The sequence below is a fragment of the Hippopotamus amphibius genome, chromosome 4, assembly GCF_030028045.1.
Source record: "Hippopotamus amphibius kiboko isolate mHipAmp2 chromosome 4, mHipAmp2.hap2, whole genome shotgun sequence".
Lineage (NCBI taxonomy): Eukaryota > Metazoa > Chordata > Mammalia > Artiodactyla > Hippopotamidae > Hippopotamus > Hippopotamus amphibius.
Genome location: NC_080189.1, coordinates 86,981,186 through 87,008,451, shown reverse-complemented (window position 1 = coordinate 87,008,451; position 27,266 = coordinate 86,981,186). Strand labels below are relative to the sequence as shown.

At 41.9% G+C, this 27,266-nt stretch overlaps 2 protein-coding genes across 22 annotated transcripts in view; one reads left to right on the top strand and one right to left on the bottom strand.

Moving 5' to 3' along the window:
• Window positions 1-19,337, top strand: part of KMT2E (lysine methyltransferase 2E (inactive)) — a 101,388-nt gene extending 82,051 nt beyond the window's left edge. For 2 of the 6 annotated variants that reach the window (XM_057732310.1, XM_057732311.1), the window contains 10 exons: window positions 977-1,231; window positions 1,397-1,541; window positions 2,123-2,373; window positions 2,752-2,808; window positions 2,947-3,510; window positions 4,557-4,846; window positions 5,788-5,876; window positions 5,985-6,110; window positions 6,285-6,382; window positions 7,241-9,506. In XM_057732310.1, the coding sequence (XP_057588293.1) occupies window positions 977-1,231; window positions 1,397-1,541; window positions 2,123-2,373; window positions 2,752-2,808; window positions 2,947-3,510; window positions 4,557-4,846; window positions 5,788-5,876; window positions 5,985-6,110; window positions 6,285-6,382; window positions 7,241-8,749 (3,384 nt within the window). In that variant the 3' untranslated portion in view covers window positions 8,750-9,506. Of the gene's footprint in view, window positions 1-976; window positions 1,232-1,396; window positions 1,542-2,122; window positions 2,374-2,751; window positions 2,809-2,946; window positions 3,511-4,556; window positions 4,847-5,787; window positions 5,877-5,984; window positions 6,111-6,284; window positions 6,383-7,240; window positions 9,507-9,698; window positions 9,749-11,204; window positions 11,308-19,219 lie in introns of those variants that run through there. The other 4 variants (XM_057732314.1, XM_057732316.1, XM_057732313.1 and 1 more) reach the window with 4 other exon arrangements.
• The window catches only part of SRPK2 (SRSF protein kinase 2), a 257,349-nt gene continuing 241,370 nt past the window's right edge, over window positions 11,288-27,266 (bottom strand). For 9 of the 16 annotated variants that reach the window (XM_057732327.1, XM_057732317.1, XM_057732319.1 and 6 more), the window contains 4 exons: window positions 24,547-24,616; window positions 23,806-23,898; window positions 23,357-23,449; window positions 11,288-13,396 (listed from right to left, as the gene is read on the bottom strand). In XM_057732327.1, coding sequence (XP_057588310.1) covers window positions 13,212-13,396; window positions 23,357-23,449; window positions 23,806-23,898; window positions 24,547-24,616 — 441 coding nt within the window. In that variant the 3' untranslated portion in view covers window positions 11,288-13,211. The remainder of the gene's footprint in view (window positions 13,397-23,356; window positions 23,450-23,805; window positions 23,899-24,546; window positions 24,617-27,266) is intronic. The other 7 variants (XM_057732323.1, XM_057732328.1, XM_057732332.1 and 4 more) reach the window with 2 other exon arrangements.

Here is a 27,266-nt window from a genome sequence, read left to right as displayed (position 1 = left end):
GCAAAGAAAATGTGCTTGTGCTGACAAATGTAATCCTTATTTCCATGCCCGTTACAACTGAACTTTACTAAATAACTAGTTTTTAAAAAAAGAAAACGGTGAGTAATCATTATACTTTAGAATTAGGTATATTCATATAGCCAGTAAAGACTGAATTCTGTACATTGTAGGTCCAGAAAATAAACAGAATTAAGAAAAGGATTCTGTGAATTTCCAAAGCATGGGAATTTACAGATTTCAACCCCCTTAAATCAAGTGATTGCCAATGCCGACAGCTTAAAAAAAAATTATATGCACTGGCCTCATTTAGAGATTCTGGCAGCCAGGGTAGAAAAGCACTGCCTAACGCCTGACTAAACATTTTACACATAATATAGAAGCAGTAGCAAACCTAAATTTAGTGTTTGTGTTTTTAAGATAGTACTGAAGTCTCCTAGATTTTTACTATTTTATTTATGAAAGCTATCATGTGTATTGTTCCTGCAAAGTTTGTTGTTATTCTTTTCCTATAAGCCTGTAGAGTATCTTTTTGTTGGAACTGATTTTTTGGCTATGTTGGCTCTTCATTGCTGCGTGTGGGCTTTCTCTAGTTGTGGCAAGTGTGGGCGTTGCAGTGTGCAGGCTTCTTATTGTGGTGGCTTCACAGGCTCTAGGGCATGCAGGCTTAGTTGCTCTGCGGCATGTGGGATCTTCCTGGACCAGGGATCGAACCCATGTCCCCTGTTCTGGTAGGCAGATTCTTAACCACTGGGCCACCAAGGGAGGTTCCCCTACAAAGTATTATTGTATAAAATATTTTAGTAATAAGAGTAGATAACCAAGGAAATGCAGAATGACTTATATTGACTTCTTGGACATCATATATGAATGATATAATCATTTTAGATAATGTCAGTTTCAAATTTGTTATTAGAATATTCTATAAGAGAATCTGTATAATTACATATATCGTGATCCAAATTTTCCTTCTCTCTAGCACTTGGTCAATGAATGGTTAAGTGAGAAGAACGAGAAGACAGGGAAACCTTCAGACAGCCTTTCAGAAAGGCCTCTGCGCATAACTACAGATCCTGAAGTGTTAGCTACACAGCTGAATTCTTTACCTGGTCTCACTTACAGTCCGCATGTATACTCTACTCCTAAGCACTACATTAGGTTCACTTCACCATTCCTTTCAGAAAAAAGGAGAAGAAAAGAACCTCCTGAAAACATTTCTGGCTCATGCAAGAAGGTAAACTTTTCTTTGGATATGAAAATCTACTATGGGCCAAATGCCATTCTCATTCCTCACTACCATTCCTGGTAGTGAAATGCTTTTGGAATTGGCTGTACATTTATAGGATATGTAAACAGCTGCGAACTGATTTCTGTTCATTTATTATTTTATGTACTTCAGCGGTGGTTGAAACAAGCTCTGGAAGAAGAAAACTCAGCAATTTTATATAGATTTAATTCACCCTGTCAAGAAAGATCCAGAAGTCCTACAGTCAATGGTGAAAATAAAAGTCCACTACTATTAAATGATAGCTGTTCCCTTCCAGGTAGAATTTCTTTTCAGTGCTGTTTTAGTGTGGAGAATGTGGCAAGATGTATATAGTATGCACATGTATATATATAATATATATATTCTAATTATTATGTACCTCACAAAAGCAGCACATTGTTACATATATTTTCTCTTTTCTGTCCTCCAATGTTTTGGATGGTTAGACATGAAAACCTGTATTTGCAGTACCATGTACAATATGTTGGGGCTTATGGTTGAAATTTGGGCCTAGTTAGCCAGTTGTTTTTCAAACAGATTCAGAAGGGACTCTTAGAAATCAGTTAAATTAACAGCTGTACTTGCAAGATTTCTTAGAGATCCCTAGGCCTGTAAGCCTTCTGGCAAGAAAATGCTTGCGAACAGTGAAAGTAACTAAGTTGGGGCAGGTGGGGTGGCGGCAGTGGGGGATTAGGGTGGGGAGAGATTGCTTCATGTTAGTATTATCCTTAAAAACCCTGAAATTTAGTTTTGGGGTGAAAATCATCATAATTAAATTGTTGATGTTTTGTCCTTTCCCAGAATATGTTACAGATTATAGCAAATATCAGCAATATAATTTTCTTCTTTCACCAACAGATTTAACTACACCACTAAAAAAACGAAGACTTTATCAGTTGCTAGATTCTGCTTACTCAGAAACTTCCACACCTACTCCCTCACCATATGCTACGCCAACTCACGCAGATATTACTCCTACGGATCCGTCATTTGCCACTCCTCCGCGGATCAAGTCAGATGATGAAGCTTGTAGAAATGGTTATAAGCCCATATATTCACCAGTTACCCCAGTAACTCCTGGCACACCAGGAAATACCATGCACTTTGAGGTGAGAAATTCAGTGGGAAAAACAGAAACAAAAACCTGTGGGGATGAGGTTTCTTTAATAGCTTTTTTCTCCCCTTAATAATTAGTGTACTGAGAGCAGAAAAAGAAGTTAAGAGCCAATATTTGGAACATGCATTTATGAATTTAAACTTTAGTTTTTATTAAAATGAACGTAACTTTCTGTTAGTGATATACAAAAGTCAGACTAAATGACTGTGTATCAAAGTGACCTTAAAGCAAAATATAAGGGGAATGGAAATAAAAAAGTTTAAAACAAACGTCTGTGTAGTAGTTTCTCATTTTAAGTTTTCATTTCTATAAATATCATGGATTTAGTTATATATTTTAATTTTCAATTCTGATTATTTCTTTTATGTAGAATATTTCTTCCCCAGAAAGTTCTCCAGAAATTAAGAGACACACTTACAGTCAAGAGGTAAGGCGACATTAAAAAAAGTTTGACGACTTTTTCCTTGAATCATTATTTTGCTTAAATTATGGGTAGATTTAATATAAGTAACTTCCAAATGTGGTTATTTGTGTAATTTTTTTTTTTTTGTAATTCTGTAAACAGGGATATGACAGATCTTCAACCATGTTAACATTGGGGCCTTTTAGAAATTCTAATTTAACTGAACTCGGTCTGCAAGAAATAAAGACTATTGGTTATACCAGCCCTAGGAGTAGGACTGAAGTCAATAGGCAGTGCCCTGGAGAAAAGGAATCTGTGTCAGACCTTCAACTGGGACTCGATACAGTCGAGCAAACTGCTTTACATAAAACCATGGAAACAGCTACACATGATAGGACTGAGTCTAACAGCCAACTGGAATCTGCTCACTCTGGAAGGGGCCCAGTATATTCTTCCTGGGTAAAGAGTCCGGACAGAACAGGAGTTAACTTCTCAGTAAACTCCAACTTGAGGGACCTGACACCCTCACATCAGTTGGAGGTTGGAGGAGGCTTCCGAATAAGTGAGTCAAAGTGCCTGATGCAGGATGATACTAGAGGCATGTTTATGGAAACACCTGTGTTTTGTACTTCAGAAGATGGGATTGTATCTGGTTTCGGACGGACTGTTAATGACAATTTGATCGACGGAAGTTGCACACCCCAGAATCCACCACAAAAGAAAAAGGTTACAAATTTAACAATTTATAGTCCTTTTAATAGTGTTTTTTTCATACTATTTCTGAGGGTAATTAGTAGTTATGTATTATGTAAGGCATTCATACTTTATTCATATTATTGATATGTTCATTTTTAAACCTTTTGTAAATGCTCAAATGAATTAGATAATGTTTGCAGAGAACTAAACTAAGTGATATGGAAAATTCTTATAAGGACCATAGTTTCAGAGATTGAAACCTCAAGGTGACTTTTTTTGCTGAAAGAGTAACTTTTAAAGATAACCATTTCCCAACCAAATATACAGAACTGAGTAATATTTGTGTTCTTATTACCCTTATTTTACATAAAACAGGCAGCGCTGTATAGAAGAAATGCCTCTTTCTTCATCCGTAATACCCATAGTATTTAGGCCATGGGTATAAAAGTATTTTGAAAAGTATTATACTAATAGATAAGTATTATATAAAAAGTTCCCTGATTTATACCACCATTATTTGGTTGGCAGACATGTTGAGACAATTAGAATGCCTTATTTCGGAGCAATGGGAGAAACTACAACACGTATTTTATTTGTTAATAGGCTTATTGCTTTGCAAGTCAAAGAATTTTAGTGATGTGTGCTTTTAATTTTTATAACAGAGTCCAGTTGGCAACTTTGTGGGAAGCAATATAGTATAGTGGAAAGAGCACGGGCTTTCAAGTAAGACCTAGGTTCGAATCCCGGCTCCAACACTCACCAGCTGTGTGACCTTGAGTGAGTGAGTTACTCAATTTCCTCATCTGTAAAATGGGGATGATAATATACCTATTTCATAGGGTTGTTGTGAGGATTAAATGAGATAATGTATGTAAATCATCTAAATACAATGCCTGGCATATAGTAGGCATTTGATATTTGTTAATTATTATTATTTGTTCAGAATCAATTATTTTACATAATTTTCCTAATGTAAATATAGTAATTCTGTTTAGAAAAAAAAAAAAAGAATAGATTGACACTGACCTATAAAGCAAGAATAAAAGATCTGCTTTTCCTTATCTTTCTTGCTTAAGGTTTCTCTATTAGAATACCGGAAAAGACAACGTGAAGCTAGGAAAAGTGGCTCTAAGGCAGAACACTTTCCACTGGTTAGTGTATCACCTCACACAAGTGGAAACTTGAGCAGCAACAGTGCTGATGGGTGTGCCACCAGGAGTGAGAATGGGGAGCAGGTAGAAAGCACTGCCAGCCTCCCTTTACCAACACCAGCTACAGTTTATAATGCTACGTCGGAGGAAACCAGCAATAACTGTCCTGTTAAGGAAGCTTCTGCCAGTGAAAAGAATGAACCAGAAGTTCAATGGTAAGCTGCCTATTTAAAAAAACCTAACAGGTAACTTTAGAACTACAAGTAGTATACCTTATTTAATGAAAGTAGTCTTTGTTATTTTATCATCCAGTCAGGATCTTAACTTTTTACATAGCTGATTTTGAATGGAGCTATGTTTGTAAAGATTTGAAGTATGCTATTCTGAGAAACAACACATTTTTGTTCATCAGCTACTCCTGTTTGTTGTTGTTTTCCTACAGCTAAGCAGGTAGAGGTTTGTGATCACAATCTGACAGATCCTTTTTGCTGATAGGATTTTAAACCAGCTGTATATTTGCCTGTGTTGTTAAAGGTCCACTGTATCTACTCTTTGATAATTTTCACATTTTTCACACAAATATTCCTCTGCAAAGAACCTTTATCGTAGTCAACATCTGGCCATTTCTTTACCACCCTTACCAGTTACCTTGAAAGAACAGCCATGTTTAGTGTTTCTTCAATAGGAATAGAAGAAGCTGGATATAGAAGGGTCCTGGCAAAGGGCAGGAGGCCACATTCATTTTGCTCCTTGGTCCTCTTACCTGTAAGGCTGCTAGCCTTATAGTCCAGACACAAGGTAATTTGTAAGGGGTATATTGGGTCCCTTTGGTAACGTGAAGTGCCATCCTGAATGTGGATATGCTACCCTTCAACAACCCCAACTTTTCACCAGAAAATTGCTTAAGACAAAGAAATGGAGTCTGCTTGAGTTCTTCAAATAAATGAGGATAAAAATCTCAGTTTTGGGGAGGTGTTAGGGGAAGGAGGGGAAAAAAGCGCTGTTTTCAAAGCTTAACCCCATAGTATTTTCCCACCAAAATATTTTCCCCAAAGAGCAAAAGCCTTTATCTGAAAGGATATATTGACCACCAAGGGAGAAAAAATGATCTACCTGGAAGTAGCTTCTGAACTGATGTTATGACTTGATTTTAAAGGACCGCCTCAACTTCGGTGGAGCAAGTGAGAGAGAGGAGTTATCAGAGAGCTTTACTTCTCAGTGATCACCGAAAAGATAAAGATAGTGGTAAGTGAGCTTGTTCCTTTGCCAAAAAGTGGAGTCAGCTAATCACTGCACCCTCGTTCTCTGCACTTCTAATGGTTCTCTTTGGGTCTGCTTCTGCTTCATCTCTAGGGGGAGAGTCACCATGTGTCCCATGTTCACCGAGTCATGTTCCGTCTTCACCTTCATCTCATTCAAATCACATTCCCCAGTTGCAACCCAAGGGCCCAGTCCCTTCTTTCAGTGAGCTTATGGAAGGTCAGTAAGCAGATGACCTATCATGGTTGTTGTTTTAGATACCTTTTAAAATCAGAAAGGAGGGAGCCTTTTGTGAGATGCTGGTTTGAATAGTAGAATGTATATCGAAGTGATAGTAGAAGGCAACATTTATCACGCAGCTTTACATTTTCTATGGTTCCTTCCGCTTTACAGATCCTGATCCTGAAAATCCAGAACCCACGACTACAAATGAATGTCCATCCCCAGATACTTCCCAAAATACTTGTAAAAGCCCTTCAAAAATGAGCAAGGTAATAACATTGACCCTTGAATGTGGCCATTCAGGAAAATGAATGGTAACGTGCACATGGACATTTTTCTGCTGTACCAACTATCAGTTTGTGATTTCTGGACATTTTCTGTGCAAGTTCCAATGTGCTAAATGTACTTGAGCAGCTTACATTTGCTCCAAGAGTTCCACCCCTTATTCTAGTGAAGTTCAGTCTTTTAATAAAATATTTGACCAGCCACTTAATTTTCTAAAAACAGAAGGTCAGGTGACATTCATTTAAAAGAAGTGCTACCTCTGTCCTGTATCACGAAGACATGATAATCTAATGGGAGCAATATCTTTGGAAACTAATGATGAGGAAATCTGAGACTGATTTTTTTCTTTTTCCTTAAAGAACCTCATTAAAGTAGTCTTATACTTGGATTATCTGTATTTTGAACACTGTAAAAGGTATTACAAATGAAAACAGTCTGGGGGAGCAAGCTTATCTACCCAAGCAAATTTATCATTAGATTGAGAACAGAAATTTCAATTCTGGAATTGAAACTTGCCTGAAGTGTTTAAGTATGTTTCATTCAGAGTAGGAGTCAAAAACAGGTTTCATTGCTTAGGGTAAAAAAGGCAGATTAGTTTCCTTAATTTGTCTTCAATAAAAATTCAGGGAATTCAGTTGAAGCTTATTATCAGAACTTGCTGAACTACTTTAAAAAAAAAAACTGGCTTTTTAACATCCCAGGCCTCTGTAATTGTCTTCTCAGACCTATCTTATTCCCTGTCCCCTTTAAAATTAATATTTAAATAACATTAAATACCAATAACAAACCTCAACATACATAAAATGTTTCTTAAGTTCATATAATTTGTTTTCTTTTCACAGCCTGGTTCCCCTGGACCTGTAATTCCTGTTCAGCCACATGGGAAAATACTCACAAAACCAGATTCCCATTGGGAGGGAACAGTTATTCTGTCCGAAGGTGAGAACGGTGTTCACCTGAAAACAGAACTCCATCAAAAACAGCTGTCAAATAACACCCAAGCACTTTCAAAGAATCATCCTCCACAGCCACTTGTTCGCAGTTCATCTGAGCAACTTTCACAAAAGCTGCCTTCTGCACCAGTGAAGTTGCACTGTCCTCCATCCCCTCACATAGAAAATCCTCCAAAGTCATCGACGCCTCACACGCCTGTACAGCACGGTTACCTTTCACCAAAGCCTCCTTCACAGCAGTTAGGTTCTCCCTACAGGCCTCACCATTCACAGTCACCTCAAGTTGGAACACCTCAGCGAGAGCCTCAAAGAAATTTTTATCCAGCAGCACAGAACCTTCAAGCCAATAGTCAGCAGGCAACTTCTGGAGCATTATTTACACAGACACCCTCAGGACAATCTTCAACATATAGTCAGTTTAACCAACAAAGTCTGAGCAGCACGGCACCACCCCCTCCACCCCCTCCACCTCCTTCTTCTTCGTCTTATTATCAAAACCAGCAGCCCTCTGCAAACTTTCAGAATTATAATCAGCTTAAAGGTAGTCTTTCCCAACAAACTGTGTTTACATCAGGACCAAATCAAGCACTTCCTGGCACCACAAGCCAGCAAACAGTTCCAGGACACCACGTTACTCCAGGGCATTTTCTGCCTTCTCAGAACCCTACTGTTCACCATCAAACTTCCGCTGCTGTAGTCCCACCCCCTCCTCCACCACCGCCTGCTCCAGGACCACACCTTGTCCAACAGCCAAGTTCCCATCAGCCACACTCCGTAGCGCATGTCGTGGGGCCTGTTCATGCTGTCACCCCAGGGTCGCATATTCATTCTCAAACTGCTGGACACCATTTGCCACCACCCCCTCCACCTCCTGGTCCTGCCCCTCATCACCATCCATTGCCCCATCCTTCCACAGGACTCCAAGGTCTACAAGCACAACACCAGCATGTGGTAAATTCAGCCCCTCCACCACCCCCTCCTCCTCCGCCTTCCAGTGTTTTGGCTTCTGGGCATCATACCACATCAGCTCAAGCCTTACACCATCCACCTCATCAAGGACCTCCACTTTTTCCTTCAAGTGCTCATCCAGCTGTACCACCGTATCCCTCACAAGCTACACATCACACCACTCTGGGACCGGGACCCCAACACCAGCCTTCTGGAACAGGGCCACATTGTCCATTACCAGTTGCAGGTCCTCATCTCCAGCCCCAAGGACCAAACAGTATTCCAACACCTACCGCTTCAGGGTTCTGTCCTCATCCTGGCTCTGTGGCCCTGCCACATGGGGTTCAAGGACCTCAGCAGGCATCTCCAGTGCCTGGACAGATTCCAATTCACAGAGCACAGGTGCCACCAACATTTCAAAACAATTACCATGGTTCAGGGTGGCATTAAAATGGACTCCAAAAACATTTTTTAAAATGTTCTGTAAGATAAACTGTATATTTCATATGTACCTGTTAAGGTACTTTTTAAAGCTTGTACATTGAAACTTTGTATAAAAAAAAACACCAGTGCTCTTTCATTGTATTTTTCCCATTTTTGCTTTTTAAAATTCCTTTAAAAATGTGCTGTTAAGCCAGTTATTAGGTATGTTTTATTTTGTAAGTGAACATTCCAGCTGTTTTTCTGGCAGTAGATTTGATGCTACATGATCTTTAAATTTTATTGTTGCAGTTAAATTCATTTAGTGAATGTTTTCTATATTATTTTATACATATGCATTAACTACACAGCTAAGTAATGGCAGTATGAGGATTTTCTTTCAACAGTTCTGTGAGTGCATCTTAGGTATAAAAAAAATGCAATACACATTTTTATAGTTTGGTGTGAACATGGCTCATTTTGTTTTATCGGTTATTTGCAAGCAAAGTGTAATTTAATGTATAGATGATTTTTAATGTCTCCTGACAAACTGTAAATACTGCATTTCTTTTGCGTATATAATTGCTTACAGCTTTTCTCATTTGATATATAGCATTGTACATATGACAAGTCTTTGCAAAACTGTGTGATCTTTGTGAAAGTAGTACAGTATATGGCCTTTAATTTCTTTTTTTATTTTAAATATACTGTCACATTGAAGCACTGGTTGGGCATTTTAATTCATGTTAATAAACCACAATTATGTCAGTTTTACCAAATTGTCCTGTACAACTTCTGAGATTGGGGTCTATTTAAGCAATTGTTTTTACAAAAGTTACCTTTGTCCAGATAGTTTGTAAGGAGCCTTCCATTTTCTTTAGCAACTACTACCTCAGCTGGACTGGACTGCAGCCGAGCATCAGGAGGCAGCAGAGGCTTGTTCCTGTAACATTCCTACATGTTATTTTTTTTTTTGCAGGAGCAAGAGCCATGGGAAACTATCATGCTACGTAAATGCTACATACATTTACTGATAGCTGACATCATACAAAATGAATCCAATTCATTAAAGCATCACATGATTCAATTACAGACTAATTTACAACTGTTTGAAAGTATGGAGTATTTTAACCTAAAAACACAGGAATAGCTAATTTGTACATGTTAGAAAATGACTGAAATGTCCTATTGATGAACCCAAATTATTTGAAAACCTTAAATTAACATTCACTGTCTAGCTATAGTATTTAATAGTAGGAAATTTAAAAAATTTGTACAAAACTAAAGGAAAAAGGCATTCTTAGCTATCTCAAGTGAAATGAAAATGGCCTCTCAAGTGAACATTTTATTGCTGAAATATAAAATGCTAGTTATTTGGGAATAATAAATTCTTGTTCCTTCTACCTCTCATGAGGATTAAATATAACCAGTAGTAGTGACAGTGTTTGTCAACACACTTTTGATCATCCAGTTACTTGACATAATTTGACAGAGTATACAAATTCTGTGTATTGGAGAAAAAAGTAAACAGACTAAAAATGACTAAGATTGGCAGTAATATGTCATGTTTTACACTTTTAATTTCCATTTGCTTTTGAAAATAACTACATTAACACAGCTGTGTTTAGGGCTCTTTAAAAGAACTTAGCTCAACTTTGCTATCCTTGATTATCAAATAAAATTCTACTTATGGTATTCACTAAAGAAATACCTTGATCACGAAGAAGTGGCTTTACATCAGCCACCCCCTGATAACTTCGAATAGAAGACAAAGTTAACTAGCATAGTGAACTGTTAATATTCACACCTCTTTAAAAGGACTGTCCTAAAGATTTTAATTCCTCATAGTTTTAGATTTGCCTATCACACAAATAATGTATACAGAAGCTTTTCTGTAAACTGCATTAATTTCTTAAAAATTAATGGGAGAAAACTGGGATTTAAGAAGTAATTTCACCTGCAGATACAATCTGAAGTTCTCTACCCCAGTAAAAACAGTAGTTTTCACCTAGAAAGTTTATGCTTTTTTGAAGCTCTTATATCCACTTTTCCTCTGCCTTGGGGCAGTTCTGTCTAATTTCCAGACAGCCAGCTTCTGAATCTGCTATAATCACATATGTGATCCACTGCTTGTCATTTTCCATGAAGACTTCACATGGACTAGAGAAAGGAAAAGATAGGACATTCAACTAAAATCACTGAGCTGGCTACAGTGCTTTGCATAACCAGTGGTTCTCATTTAGCTTATATGCATTCATCACCATCAAGCCACCAAGAATCTGCAAAACCATACTATACCTAATACAAATGTGTATTCCTTCTGGAACAATTGCTTATACACTTGTAAACTAGTTAAGCTATTTTATCATAAATGAAAGATCCTTACCAAATTCATAATCTAGATTTTCTAATATGAGCCAAAACTGTATTAGACAAATTTCATTCAAGTGTGCTATAACCCTGATAAAAATTCTTATACACTTAGGGAAAACATACATCAACTCCGTGGTTCTCTTGAGAATGGTTCCTGTGCAAATTGTGGATGGCATCACTGGTCTACAGCCACTATCTTTCACAGAACCTACAAGGTAAACCTACAGCCTCATTAGAAAAACTCAGCACGCACATTTCGTGATCTTCCACCTCACAGCGATATGATCTAATGCTAACTCCTCAGAGGATTAGTGTCTCGTTCCCTCACAGTGAATACTGTTAAAAAAAGAAAGAAAGAAAACTGACAATACTCAAACAAAATGTAATTAGTATGTTTCTGATGAGACATGAATGTAAAAGGATCACAGAAATTCTAGGTAATGAATCTATACTACAGCATCTTCTCTAGATCCATATCCTACCCTTACAAAACAACGAATGTTTTCCTCACATTAAGCCTTAATGCATGTTCTACAACTACATTTCCTGCAACAGGAATGTTGATATTTCCTTCAGTTCTGGTTACACTACATTAAAAGGATAGCAAATGTTTGTTGATTCTATCGCTTCAAGTATAGGCCAATGACCAAGGCAATGTCTGGAAAAAAAAACCAAAACACTTTAATTTTTAAGACAACTGCAAGCACCTCAAACAATGGATTATTGTTACAACACTTGTTATCTTTTCACAATCTAGTTATTGCAAAGGCATATGGATAAATGTTAATGGACAAAGTCAAGAAAAACGAGGCACCTTGAGGAATGTAAAATTAAAAAAAACATTCAATCCACTTAATTCTAAAAGAGGCTAAATGCACCTCTATATATTACATTCTAAAATTGTATTGCCTACTATGGTTTGTGTTCTGAACTCTACAATTTTAAGGAAACGCATAAACAAAATTGTGTGCAACCTGCAAAGGGAAGATCATTTCTCAACTTCAATGCATGGAAAGACAATGAAAAAGCCAGTAAAATGTGCTGTAGCCACACACAAAGCTGTCTCTGGAATGAATGCAATCCCTGTTACCTCTGAGATGTCAGTATTCTGCCCACTACACTGCAAATTGTACATACCATACCTTGGTTCTAGACAAACACGAGCAAGCTCTTCCAAAAAATATATGTATATTTTTTCATTCCACACACGGAACATGTTTCTCTTGTTCAATTTAATCTTTGTAGAGTTTAACTTACAGTGCTTGGAGGAGGCAACACCACATGGTACCAGGCCACCACATTTTTAAAGGGAAATTGTTCTTTTTCCTTAAAAGTACTTTTAATTAAAAATATGCAAAAATACGAATGGGAGTGCTAAACTATAATACGTATTTTAGAACGAGAAGCATGTCTTTTCTTTCTTTAAAGTGCCATACAGGGAATGATATAACCCAGAGCCAGTTGTTTAAAATCCAATGCAAAAGGACTGTCATGGAATGAAAAGTCTGCACAACTCCTTGGAGCAGTTTAAGTCCATTACATGCAACTTAGGCTACAAAGCACTCAAGACTGGGTAGCTTTTCTGAAATTTGAGTCCCCATCCCATATTTAATGGAAATTAACATTTACAGGGTGCATTTACATACACTATAATACAGGAATGATGTCCCTTTGCCAGAAGATCAAATTGTACATTGCCTTGCTATTTCTTGGTTCCAACTTGATAATTTCTTAAGATTGTAAATTATATAGTACTCAGCTAAAATATTTCTTCATAAATAGTTACAAAACCTGCCAAAACACAAGGAGGAAAGTATTTTTCGTTCAAAAAAATTGACATTTGAATGTCACATGACACAAGAAACAATGCTTAGAGACATGTTATTGTTTCCGGAAGAAAAGTGGGTCAGTAAACTACTAAGCTGAAGACAAAAGACTGCCCTTTCCCAGGATCACAGTGCACAAAAAGCAAAATGTCAAACGACAGTACCTCAAAGCAAAATAAAGGTCTGAGGATGAAGCCAGCTCACTTGTAATCCTGTTAAGAACGAGAGTCCCCCTTTAGGGCCAATGTGCTGGACAACACGTGCCAGCTCAGAATGCGTGTATGCAGAATCTGCTAAGAATTCAACCAAGGATGTCGAAGGCATTCGCCAGCTGAGGCTCGTTTTTCTGGAACCATTTCTAACATCGGGATCAGGAAATCTGTAAACTGTGCAGCATCTTCATGGGGCCAACCATACTTTTCCACAAGTACATCAAAGAGGCTCCAGGGCTTCAGCTTGGTGATGTGCCGCAGTTCTCCTACAGGGAAAAAACAGGCAATGTCAAGAAAGCTCCCAATGTGCATTTCCCATTGTTGGTCCAGCCGGGTTCTTTACAATGAAGCAGATACCCACCTGCTCAACACCAGGCGACAATAAAGGCCAGCTTTCCCACAAACAACATTTAAATGTCACATTTCAAGTTAAGCTTGGCGAATGTAAACAGGGGTTCACTTAGAAGAACTCATCTGTGTCGGTTCCAGGTTTCTTTACATAAGCAGAACATGCTGAGGACGCCCAAAATACTTTCATTTGCAAAGACTGACCAAGGCATTCTGCAGCTTGGGATTCTTTGCAATTTGCAAATTTGCTTAGAAAAAACTTTATACACGCTATTTAAACTCCTTGGACCATTTTTTCTGCAGGTTACCATGCAAAGGAAGGGGGATCTTTTCTTCTGGAAGAGCACTATTCAGAGAACTTTTGGTGATGGCAGACACGTACTTTATCTGTACTGTCCAACATGGTCGCTGCCAGCTCAGTGTGGCTACTGAGCACCAAGAATGGGGTTAGTGCAACTAAGGACCAGAAGTTTAATTTTAAGTTAAGTTTAAATAGCCACAAGCAGCTAGTGGCTACTGTACTGGATAGCACAGCTCTAGAGCCGACCCAAATCAAATATTATTCATCTCCACACATTTGCTGTAAAATCTAAGCTACCAGGACATCAATTTATAAAGCCTGAAGTTATACTTTTCAAAATGTGCTAAGTGCAATATGACGACTGGGGGGTTATGAGCAGCCCTGACTGACAGTGACAAGCTAGTAAATGGTCTGCAAACTGTAATAACCTCTTTCATAATAGGAAAAATGTTATTTTTAAGTCAAACTGCCAAAAGGACAGGATGACTGTCATTAGGAATAACTCGTTTTCCCTGTCTGTTAGACATGTTCCAAGGAGGCCCCACAGGACCCGCGCCCTAAGAGGCCTCCTCCGTCTGCCCAGTGGCTCCCCAGGCCCCAGGGCCCAGGCCACTGACAACGGGCGTCCTCCCACAAGGGCCAGTTCCCCTCGCGCTGGCCCCTGCTGTAACCTAACCAACGAGGGGGGTCTGTGCATGATATGGGCCGACACAGGGTCAGCCCCGTGCTCACAAAGGTCTTCTCAGGAGGCCTGGTCTGCTCCACCCATTTATTCAACTCAGTGTAGACACACATCCCTCCTCTCTCTTTAATCATAAAGAAGATAAAAGAATATTATAGAAAATCACAAAAACAAAAGGAAAAATGGCTTGTAATCTGTCCCACAATGACTTTACCTCTTGGCCTACACTCTTTCAACCTACGTTCTCTGGAGACAGACCTGTCATCATGGATATGCATACAATTCTGAATACAGAAATCACTAGCAGACATTTCTTGTGAAAATCTGGCTGGGTATAAGTAAGTTCCTGGCTCCCATGTGAAGATGGGGGACAGAGTTAGTTACATGTGGAGACTGCAGGTCAGGTCTATGTCCCGAGGCAGGTGGACCTGCCATCTTAGAGGAGAAAGTGTTCCCTCTCCCAGCAGGAAACACTGTCTCCACGAGAACAAGTGGGATGTTTACCCCTTTCACCCAAGAAACTGCCATTGTAGGAATCCCGCCTAAGGAAATAAACCCTGGCACCCACCTCTTGCCCCCAAAATATGCTCACTGAAAAATTATATATACTTACAAAATTACAAGTGCTCAGTAATGGGAGAATGGTGGTCAAAAACACAGCCAGCCAAGGTACATCCACTTGATAAATATTATTTAATATTACTCAATAACATGGGGGAAAGTATATGGTAACATGTTTAGCAGTAACAGAAGTCAAAACTATGTTCTACATATGATCCCAAGAGTAATTTTCAAAGTGCCCGTAAAGATGGAAAGCAGGCGCTCCCAGATGCCAGCTTTGTTTTAAGGTTGTTTCTTTCTCTTTCTGCATTTTCTCTAATGCAACTCTATAGTGATTTTATAGTGACCGTGGATCTCACCAGGGCAAGGTTAGAACAAACTAGGAAAGCACACATATAACATGGCAAAACCAGCTCCATGGGGAGAGAATGTTTTTCTGACCTGGAATAAACACTCTCCAGGTCTGTAAATAAGAGCAACTGCTGAGCCTGGTCTGCTCAAAACACAGGAATCTACTCCTGAGGACACAGTTCTCAGACAGACTAAACTCCATTAACAGCAACAAAGTACGTACAATCTTCCATGAAGAGAGAGATGCTTTACCACCACAGGTGCCTTAAAATCTGCATAATAACAGTCATGAAAACAATACAAGGCTGGAAAGCTATACCAAACTAGCCGCCCCCATGAACTGATAAAAACGATTCCAAAGGAAATAAAGTATCTGACACACTTGACTAGGTGATGCCACACAAAAAAATGCACGTAAGAGATACTGTCCATAATAGGGAAATATGCAATATGCAAAACAACGCTAAGTACCAAGATACTCAATGCATAATAATATTGCAATGTAACAGAATAGTGCATTGCCTCTAAAAAGAATAAATACGTGGATTATGGAGATAGCTGGAAAAACTCCATAATGCCAAGAAAAACAGGAAATAAATTTGCCGTGGCCCTAGGATCCTATGTACAACTTCTTATGTTCAATTCCATGATAAGACAAAACACTGTCTTATAAACAGTTGATAAAGGTTACTTAAAAACAAACCTTTAGCTCCTAATTAAACTTGTGCATCTATCACTAGAAATGCCAAGAACAGGCTCCTCCAATGAATAAGGGCCTCAAGTCCACTCACCAGCTCCAGCCTGGCCCATAACACACAAGAAACACAGCCACCTGTACTCTCACCATGTATAATACAAAAACAAAAATAAAATAATCAGATAGTAAAATATTTTTTAAAATAATTTTTTACTATTTGTCCTACTGTACAAGTAGCTTTTACCTTGACAATTTTTTCCCTTAAGAAAATATACCAGGATATGTTTTGTTGAAACAAATTGTGCCAATAATGAAACACTTGATTGTGACAGTCTTTACTTTTTAAATCGTTTCCAGCCTTTCTTTCTTAAAGAACACTGAGTAATATTTAACCTTCCCTCGGTGACAGCTCTCACACACACACAGGCCACCTAGGCACCAGCAAGGCCAAATGGACAGCGCTGCCACTCAGGCTCCCTGACCTGCTCTGGGGGCAGAATCACGCTAACAAATCAAGGAAGACTGATGGGGATAGGCCCTGAGGGAGGGCTCCTCCCCTGAGTAAAGGCTCCAGACGCCACTCCACATGCCAGCCCCAGGTTATCAGGGTGCTCTCTAAGGAAAAAAGTTAAGTACTTCCATTATAGTTCTTTTGGATATTAAGTGATTTGTGAAGGAAAATGTATTATTTTGCTTATGGAATTATAACATTCCAGAATTAAATACACAGGCATATGAGGTTTTACACCACACATGGGGGACTAGAAAGGGAAATCCTGGTACTGTAACTACTGGTAACTAGAAAAGAAACCATGATTAAAAAAAAAAAATGGTACTGATGAATCCAGTGACAGGACAAGAATAAGGATGCAGATGCAGAGAATGGACTGGAGGACACGGGGGCGGGGGGTGGGGGGGTGGGGGGGGCGAAGGGGCAGCTGGGATGAAGTGAGAGAGTAGCACAGACACGTATATATTACCAATTGTAAAACAGATAGCTAGTGGGACGTTGCTGTATAACAAAGGGAGATCAATTCGATGAAGAGTGATGCCTTGGAGGGCCAGGATGGGGGGGGGGGTCACGGGAGGGAGGGGATATGTGTATAAATACAGCTGATTCACTTTGGTGCACCTCATAAGCTGGTACAAGAGTGTGTAAAGCAATTATATTCCAATAATGAGCTTAAAGAAACAATAAATAAATAAAATAAATCAGGACAAATTTCAATAGCATACACACAGAAAGGAAACAAATCAATAAATTTTGTCTTGCTTTTTACCCGTATCAATAAATACGGGTATAAAGCAAGACAAAATAAACCACAAGAAATCTGAACTCCTACAAAGTACGTGTAGGTAAATACTGGAGGTCAAACTCTGTATAAACCCTACCACCTCGCATGCATACAAAAAATAACTCATATGGATCTTAGACCTAGGTATAAGAGCTAGAACCATACATTTTTGGAAGAAAAGAGAAGAATAAATTTTCATGACCTTGAAGTAGGCAATGGTTTCTTCGATGTGATATCAAAAGCACCACTAACAAAAACAAGAAACAGAAAACTGGACTTCATCAAAATTAAAAACCTGTATAATTCAAGTATCACAACACGTGCAATCAAGAGAAATGAACACATCATGTCCACACAAACACTTGTACATTCATGCTCACAGCAGCATTATTCGTAAAAGCCAGAAAGTGGAAACAAGCCACGTGCTCATCAGTGGAGGAAGCGGGTGGTCCACCCGCCCCTCATCCGCAGAGCCGAGGGACTACGGCTTCGTGCGCCACACGGCCAGGTGTGGAAAGCACCAGAGTAGACGAAAGCAGCCACCACAGAAATCAGCGTATTGTATGCTTCCATTTATATGAAAGATCCAGAACAGGCAAGTTCATAGAGACAAAAAGTAGACCAGGGCTGCCAGGGGCTGAGGGGGGAGGGATGGAGAGTGAGTGCTAGTGGGCCCAGGGTTTCTTTTTGAGGTAATGAAAATGTTCTAAAATTAGGTAGTGATAATCGTTGTGTAACTGTGAATATACTAAAAACTACTGAACTGCATACGTTGAAAGGGTGAATTGTATGGTGTTTAGATTACACTTCAATAAAACTGTTACTGAAAACCTGGCACCTTAACCCCTAAGGGCTGTCCCTCCCAGAGCCTGTAACTAAGTTAGGTCCTGCTGGGCAGGGGTCCTGGCTTCCCTACCTCTGGGCATGTCCAGGAGGGGTGGGGAGAGCATAGATGTTCCACTATTTTGCATATTGTTACTTCTGTATCACAAGCTGTATAAAATTGATGTTTTTTTGGAAAAAAAAGATTCACTTAGAAGTAAAAATTGTTGAATTTTACTTTCAAGAAAAAGAAAAACTGGCACAAAGCATACAACAAAATAATGTCACAAGAAATCCAATGTTGTGTTAAAGGATGCAGGAAAAACCAACATCTCACTACTGAGGAGCTCATAATAAATGGGATGAACTATAACAGAATATACCTGAAACTGTTACTGCAATTTCATTGCCTTTTTTTTTGGTAACATATGCTCAAATTTAAATGAGGGAAACAGTAATTCAAACCTATTCTCAGCTGTGGCTTGTGCTCTGTTATTTTCCACATGCCTTCGCTGTGCGCTCTTTGTCACTACAGTCAGCCTCCAGGGTGCAGTCCCATCACTATCACACCGTGTCTCCCACCACACCTCTAGCCGGGGGGGGGTGGGGGGGCCCTCTGTCACGCAGCCTCCAAGCAGGAACCTGCGGGAGAGTGCGGCTGCTGGCAACGATGCCAGGACAGTTACTAGGACTGTCCCAGCACGGAGGGAGAGCCGCCACCCTGCGTCTCACGCACAAAGGCTCCTATCTAAAACAAAGACTGGACTCAGGTGAAGGCTTTCAAATATACTAACTCTCTGCAGAACTACCCTTCACCAGGCACCCCCAAACCTGGGCTCCAGGCAGCCGGCAATAAAGGAGGCAGAAGGAGCCCCTGCTCACATGGAGCTCAGCTCCTGAGACAGGGCTTATCACAGAGAGGAAAAACCAGAACTCTTGTAACGCAGAATTAATGCTTCAGATAAAACTAGAGTTAAAGTAGTTTATGTTTTAAAAGTTTTAAGACTCACTAGTATGAAGAAACTTTTCTAGTTACTTCCAGAATCAAGCTCCCGCTGAGATCAGCCAGCTGACACCTGCCCGCAGGCCCATCCCAGTGTCCGGCTGCTACAGGACAGAGCGAGGCCTCGCCTGAGGCCTGCATCCTTCCTCGTCAGCGTTTCCAGGCCAGACACCCCTCAAGTTCACAAACTGCTCTAAGCCCATGCGTGCATCTGCCTGTCTTCACTGCCTAAGCCATGTGGAAATGCGATGATCGACGTTTGAAACTTGAAGCCAAGAAAATCAAATGGGGCCATGTTCAGCCTATATGGGCCAAACGCCACACACAGGCTTTTCTCTTCACAGAAATAGAGAATCTGTTGATTTTTAGGTAATTCTAAAGATAAGTTAAAATAAGTTAAAATCATTCTAACAAGTCTAATGTCAACATTAAAAATTAAGAATAGTGCCTCTTACGTAAATACGTGTGTGTGTTTTTTTGTTTTTTTTGTTTTTGCCACACTGTGTGGCATGCAGGATCCTAGTTCCCTGACCAGGGATCGAACCTGTGCCCCCTGCAGTAGAAGCGTGGAGTCTTAATCACTGGACCAGCAAAGAAGTCCCAAGAATAGTGCCTCTTTTAAAATCCAGCTTCTGGGAACTCCCTGGCGGTCCAGTGGCTGGGGCTCTGCACTCACTGCTGAGGGCCAGGGTTCGATCCCTGGTCAGGGAACTAAAAATCCCACCAGCAGTGCCACATGGCCAAAGGAAAAACAAACAAAGCCCAACAGACTAAAACCCAGCTCCTGAGTTTGACCCTCTGTTCTCACCCTCTCCTGCACTTTTCCTCACCTTCTGCTGGATGCCAATCCTGCAAATGTAGTCCTTAGGCTACACAGAAGTTTCTTGCATGCTCTGAAATTGTCCACTGATTTTTAGCTTTAACGCACAGTTTCTACTCTTCTTCCCTGGCCTCGGGGTGGGGATGAAGTTTGCTTCCCACCCAGGAGGACAAAGAGCAGGAAGACGGGCTGCTCAGCTCTCTCAATTCCCACTGCTTTCCAATGTGACATAAGCAAACTAGTAGCAGTTTTCAATTTCACCTTTCTCTATCAGTTCTGGCAAAAGATATTTTAGAAAACATTTTAAATGGATACATTTAAGATCCCACTATTTCCAAAATGTATATTCTCTCCCCTTACTGGGGCAGGCATGCCAAAACACAATTTCAGTGCAACCAATCACTCCCCTCATCCCAAGGAACATGGTGCAATCGACTTCGTGACAGGCCCTCATTCATCACCGTATTATTCCCGTGAGCTCTGTGAGAACCCGAAACCCCTCATGAGTCCCACAGTTACTATGAACAATAACCAGGAGAGAAGCCCCAATTCCCAGCCATTTTAGGGGATTTTTTTGCCTAATCATCCAAAGGAAGGAAAAAAGGACTCTAGTCACCACAGTAACGCAAGTCAATATGCTATCAGTCTATCTCTACCAAAGACGCCAGATGCACTTCAACTCCGCAGGCCACCTTCAAACAAGCTCCTCAAAAAAGAGCCCCCGCACACAATTCCTACAGCACACATAAGAAACTATGTGATACTGGAACAGCAAGATCCTGTGCAAACACTTTACACTCCCATATGGGCACAGGAAGTGGTCCAGTTGTCCAAGGAGTAAGGGTGCTTACGCAAAGGCCAGTGTGAAAGCTGCCTTCCAGCATGAAGGACCCAGGACAGAGCGCTGTGAGCTGGAATCAACCACCCGCCCCACCATCAGTCCCCCAGGCATCACTCATTAATGTCTGTTGAAGGAGCCCCACAGGTGGGATGAGGAGAGGGCTTTCAGCCCACTGCTGGCTCTGGGCTGGGACTCAGCAGGTGTCGCCCCCAGTGCCTGCAGCTGGGACCAGGGGCAAAGGTAACAGGACCAAGAGTCTCAGAGCACCTGTCTCCATGAGCAAACCTGACCACAGGCTGCTGGCAGAGGCACCTTCAAATCACTTGCCTGACTTCATTTTCTCACCAAGCCCCCCCCACCCCTCATCATTCTATCGCTCTTCAACTTCTTCCCCACTGTGCACAGTACTGGTTCCTCACCCACAGACAATGGACAGAGAAATGCAGAGCCCAGCCATCCTGAATGGCTGCTTGCTACAGAGGAAAGGTTGGCAGCAGCACAATTAAAGGAACAATCCTGTATGCCTTTGTTGGCTGCTGGTCCTCATCATTCCTGAGGCCTGAGGTGGGGAATGAGGCTCCCACAGCCCACTTATCTAGAGGAGCAGGTGCTCTGGTCCAGAGCCCTCCTGGAGCCTTCTCCCCTCCAGGGCACCCACAGGCCAATCCTGCTATTGCATGACAGCTCAGGCTGCTAGCTCCTGGCTGCCCTCCCCACCAAGCCCCCACCTGACAATGGTGAAGGCTATCGCTGGGGGCAGGTCGTCTACCAACCAAGTCCTCCTGGGGCTCAGGCCATCTCCCAAATGCTCTGAAAACATTCTGAAATGTGGAAGAAAGAGTCTGCCTTGATTAAAATAAGCACAACTCCCCAAGCCGCACTATTCCAGGCCAAAATAATCCAGAGCTTTTCCTTACTTCAACTATGTTCAAATAACATTTTCTGGAAATTTCCTAGGAGACAGTCCACTCTCAGTAATGCTGCTGGCCAGAAGCTCACAATGTGCACAGTGTCTCCCAGTTTATAACTTGGCTTTAGCAATAATGGCATCAGCTCCTAACGCTCTGCGTGCTGCAGACACCCCCTCATGCCTCCTTGTATGGAGGATGCACCCCAGTCACCCCACTGACAGCCCTGGAGATGACGTGATACACTGTGCCAGTTCCCTAGCACGCTCCAGTCCCAGTGCTGCCACTGAACCCACTGCCTTGAACACGACTTGAGGCTGCATGAGAGTCTGGGTGTGGTGAGGGAACCTTTGTACCTGCTTAAGGGACCCAGACTCGAAGACCAGATTCTCAGAACCAAAATTAATACATGTCTAAAGAAGATTTTTCCTTGACAATTTTTTTTCCTGTGATGAGCTTTAAAAAGAAAATAAAATATTGCATCCAGTTACATATTTCACAGGTTACCCACTGGGTGGTCTCAAAAAAGCTGAGAGCTGTGGTCCACGCACTCAGAGTTAAGTGCAACAGGAAACCACCACCTTCGGCATGGTTAGCTCTCGAGCCTCATGCAGTATTAACAGGGAAATGGAATTCAAAAGATAATACAGACTGGTTAGCTGAACATCACCAAAATGTGTCATAAAAGGTTTTTACTCTAACAAGAATTCCTTATCTCATAGAAAAATAAAAAGTCAAAATGGTTCTCCAAATCTGGTTAAAACACAGGAGATACAGTATCTAGTACTTGCAGAAATTTCTAGAAACTCCATGTCCTGCTCACATCAACTTTTAAAGAGAATTTCACCCCCCCCCCCCAAAAAAAAACCCTATGCTAGAAAAACATGAATTAAGAGGACTGCCTATGCTCACATGAAAGACAAGGGCATTGGGGAAGAGCTCTGTAAAAATAAATTCCCTGGGGCTTTTGGGTGTTTTTTAAAATTGATCACTAACTAGGGACTATGCAGGACAAAAAAAAAAAAAGAGTTGTTCTAGGTCATGCCAAGGAAGATCAACAAGAACTATAATATTAAGTCACTTACAGTATAGTGTGAGGTAACACACTAGGAGAACGGGATCTGACTTGTAAGAATGTGAGCCACACAGGACTTCAGAGGCCCACACCCCTCAACAGAAGCAGCTCAGACACATGAAACAGGACTCAGATGGACAGTCATTAAGTCCAGTCTCCAGGCCGCCTCTGCTCCACAGCAAAACCACTCTGGCTCCAGGAACAACACGGAAAATGGAAAGGTAAGTCTAGCTGCTTTCTAAAAATCATTTAAACTCTTTTTATAAATACTTGACTACATGGGTTGGTGCTTAGTGTAAAGGAGCGGTGTGGAGGAGATCAAAGGATTTTCGGAAGATTGTTCTCTTACAAAATTCTTATTCCACAGATATCAGATGATTCTTTATTTCTTGAGAGCTTTCTTCAGCAGAGTCCCCCAGCTGTAGAAGTCCAGATCTTTCTCCACTGCCCAAATGCGAATGCACTAATTTCTCCTTTGGGAGAGGATTATGCTGAAAATTAGTGTTGCATAAATACCGTTACCTTTTCTGGTGAAAAACTCCTTGGAATATTTCCCCAACATAGCGTATTTTCGAGGGATTTTCCCCAGCAGTTCAATGATCAATGCTATGTGATCTGCATTGGGAAACATTGCCAGCAAAACAGAAACACACGACAGTTTAATCAGTACACTGCATGCAGACACCGCCATCGCCCGTGCAGACAGAAACAGAGAGCTGCCTCAGCAACCAGGGCACAGGCTCTGCCCAAGCAGCCAGGCTCCAGGCACCGCGGAGGAGCTGATGCACAGGGTGACCACAGCTCGGGGCCAAACGTGGTCTCCTTCTCAACTCTGAAATCAGCATAGGAATTCTGCTGGGTCGCTTTTGGAATTTAGGAGAAATGCCTTTGTCACCATTAACACTACAATCAGCAGCTGCTATTCCATTTCTGTCTGCATCGTGGCGCTTTTCAAAAAGAAGAGGTACTACCTCTGCGATTGAAGAATTCCCGAGAATATTTTCCAGATAGAGCAAAGTGCCTTGGGATACTGCCTAGCAGCTCTATGATGTGGGCTATGTGGTCTATGGAGGAGAGAAAAAAAGGATACGGGAATGGGAGGGGCAAAGGGAAGGATGGGATAAAAGAAGAGGGGGAAAAATTGAAATTAGTAAAAAATCAGAAATAGATTCAAATCAACAATGTCTGCAGCACATCCATGCAGAGGCTTCTGGGACTGGCAGGCCTCAGGCCCCATTTGGAGCATTAACAGTGACTGACGCCAGCTCACCCCAGGCGACCCCAGCATCGCAAGCAAATAAGCATGGAGATGGTAAGGTTTGCAGATGGAATTCAAGCCAGAATTCCCTGGGTTTAAATTCAGCCCCCAACAGGACAGAGAAATGGGCAGCAGATCAGTGGACAAAAGGACCATGGAGAGGCTTCGGGTTCATCTGGCCTGTCCTCTCCCGGCCAGCTGGGCTCAGGTCTGCAGGAGGCAGCGGCGAGGGGGCGGGCTGAGGCCCGAGGGCTCTCCACAGTGTAGCCTGCGCCAGGAGGCTCTGCCCAGTCACTGTGACTGAGGGGGCTTCAAGCTCAAAGGGAAAGCATCTGAATTTGGTGTTTGAAAATCAAAACACAGCTCTATTTTGGTGCAAAAAGACAACATCCTCCAGAAGTTCAGGACTCTCAGGAGACCCAGACTGAGGTGTTCAGCAGGCAGCAGCACTTACCTTCATCTCTGGAATAGTCTTCCCCAGAATGCGGTTCAAACAAATAGTCTCCCGTTGCCAGCTCAAATGCCTAGGATACAACAGATGACATGCTAAGCGCTTCACAGAGACTGGCCCCAAGCCAGCAACTTTTTCTGGTACAAGAGACCTACATTTTATGAGGATTTGAATCAAACCAAAGAGTCTCCTGAAAGGGCTCAACACCAGGCTCTCCCTTCTTGCCAAAAGTTCAAAGAAGCTTCAGAAATATTTTTATATCTCTCTGCTTCATTCTGCATGAAGCAGCCGTGTGCAGGCCTGGCTGGAGCACCGCACTCTAAACGGTAGAACAAGGACTCAGTCCAGGGCCCAGGTCTGTCTGACCCCAGAGCCTGCCAGCAACCCGCAGGCTCATCTGGCCCTGGACGGCGGGTGCTGCTGCTCTCATGAAGCAAAGACCTTCATGTCTCAGTAACTGGGGGCTCCTTTCAGCAACTCATCATCATGTCATTCATTTCTGACTCAACCGAAGGAAATTCTAGAACCAAAGAAGCCCCTCTTGCTCTGTCCCCCGAGGCCAGAAGGAACCAGATGACTGTGCAGCCCCCCTGAGGATGGCAAGGAGAGTGGGCTTCCTGGTTGCAGGGTGGCCCCCCAAGCTCACTGGGGGTGGGGTGGGGTGGTAATGGGAGCGGCATTTGTTTCCATTTCTGCCAGTTAGTCTACGTCCCTTGTTCATAAAATCATCTCAGGACCATGAGTTTAATTTGCTAACGATAAAGATGTTTTTAAACATAAAGATGCTACTGCTCTGTTGATCAAATACCATGTTTCTTAAAAACATGTTTTAAATAAGAATTTAAATGTAGTTTTAAAAAGAATAAGCTAAATCTCATTTTTGGTTTTTCCCTTATGTATTGGATCTGGCTGTTCTGGAGGCCCCGGGGGCCTGTCCCTGCTTCACCGGCACCTATGGGTCCAGTGGCTACGGCACCGCCCGCTGCTCTCAAGGCACTGCCCTCCCCACTGGTGCCTCGAGGAGCTGGCACCGCACCAGCCCACCCTCTCCCCGAGGATCATGGGGTGCAGGCAGGCACCCAAAAGGGAGGGCTTGTCTGCCTGCAGGGGGACCCCCGCTCGCGAAACAAGGTGGGTGTGCGCAGCCCAGGACCGCATCTCCTCACCTTGTATTTTTCTTTTTTAAGAAAGGAGGGAAGGGGGATGACAAGCCTGTTACCAGCTACCCTACAACGAGCACTAGTTCATGAACTCAGGATCCCTGCCCTGAAGCAGACCTGTGTCTCAGCAGAAGTCGGATGTGCCAAGTCTCAGCACAGAGTAAGGTGGTCGTCTGGGTGCTGCCGGGCCTCCCCTCTCCAGCCAACAAACAATAAATATACTAGGGTCAATCCCAGGTCAGGGTAAAAAGCCTCACATTTGGCCACAGGTCCGGGGGAACAAGTGGATTATCACACACTGTATGTCCGGAAGCGTCTGCCTTGCCTGGGACACACGCCAGGAGGAAAGGGTGAAACCCTAATGGAGAAAGAAGACCTCGGAAGTTGCATGATGGATCCAAGGAGAGCGCCAGCTGCCCATTACCACCTTGGGTCCTCCTCCACTCTTCTAATTAATTTTCAAAAACATTTCCATCTGGTTGCACGCATTTCTGACCAGCACAGCACTGGCATGTCAGCGGAGTGTCCTTTGAAAGATGACCATTTTGATTGGCACCCATGTATTTCCAAGCTAACAGAAGCTGAAGAAGCCTATCAAAGAAACGGTTTACAAGAAAAAAGGAAGAGGCAAGATGAAGACTCCCTTGCCATGTTATCAGGTCCTGATTCTCTGAAGCGTGACAAGAATTTCTTAACAGACAGGACACAGACAACAGGGTAAACACAATACAATGAAAACACCAGCCTCTGTACTTTACAACCTGCTTTTATGCTGGCAACTATGAAACCATGAAAGATTACTGCCTTCAACTCAATAAGTTACCCTCAACATAACCTTTATTATTACTGTTTATTTTTAATACTTGGGAACTTTGTGTTCTTCCCTCTGTACTCGGTCCAATCCCCTCAGAGGGCTTTCCCCTGGTCCAGCCTCTGTCCTCAGGCTCTGGGGAGACCAGATACCTTCCTGAAATGCCATCCTATGTCAAAGTACCCCATTCTGAACAAATAAGGTCACGTATGCTTTTTGTGACGTGACCACTGCTGAGAAGTTTGGCGAAACGTGTCAGACTGGCTTTTCTTGTCTCTATGGCACTGACTGGGGCTCACCATGGAGCCCATAAAAAGATACCTATTCAGGGAGTCTGAAACACAAATGCAGAGCAATCAATGCCTGGTCCACAAAGAACTTTTAGATCATGCGCACTTCCATCTGGAGGGCTCCAAAGCTCAAGAAAAGAAAGAGAGATTCAACACTTGACATATCCCAGCTGTTCTGCCTCACCGTGCTGCCCTGGTCCCACTGTGAAAGCTCCTCCCTGCCAGCAGCACCTCTCTCACCTCCGCTGGCGTCTCTGTAAGATCTGGTGCCATTTATAACAAAGGACCCTGGGCTTTACCACCAAGAACAATCTGGTGCTTTATGACAGCTTGGTAGTATGAACTTAATGTACTGTCACATATTCAAACTTCAACAGACGGTGGGGTGGCCAAAGACGGCCTCATCTTTACCAGGTTCTCCAGGAAGAACAAGCCGGGACCTCTCAGCCATGCCCTCTGGGG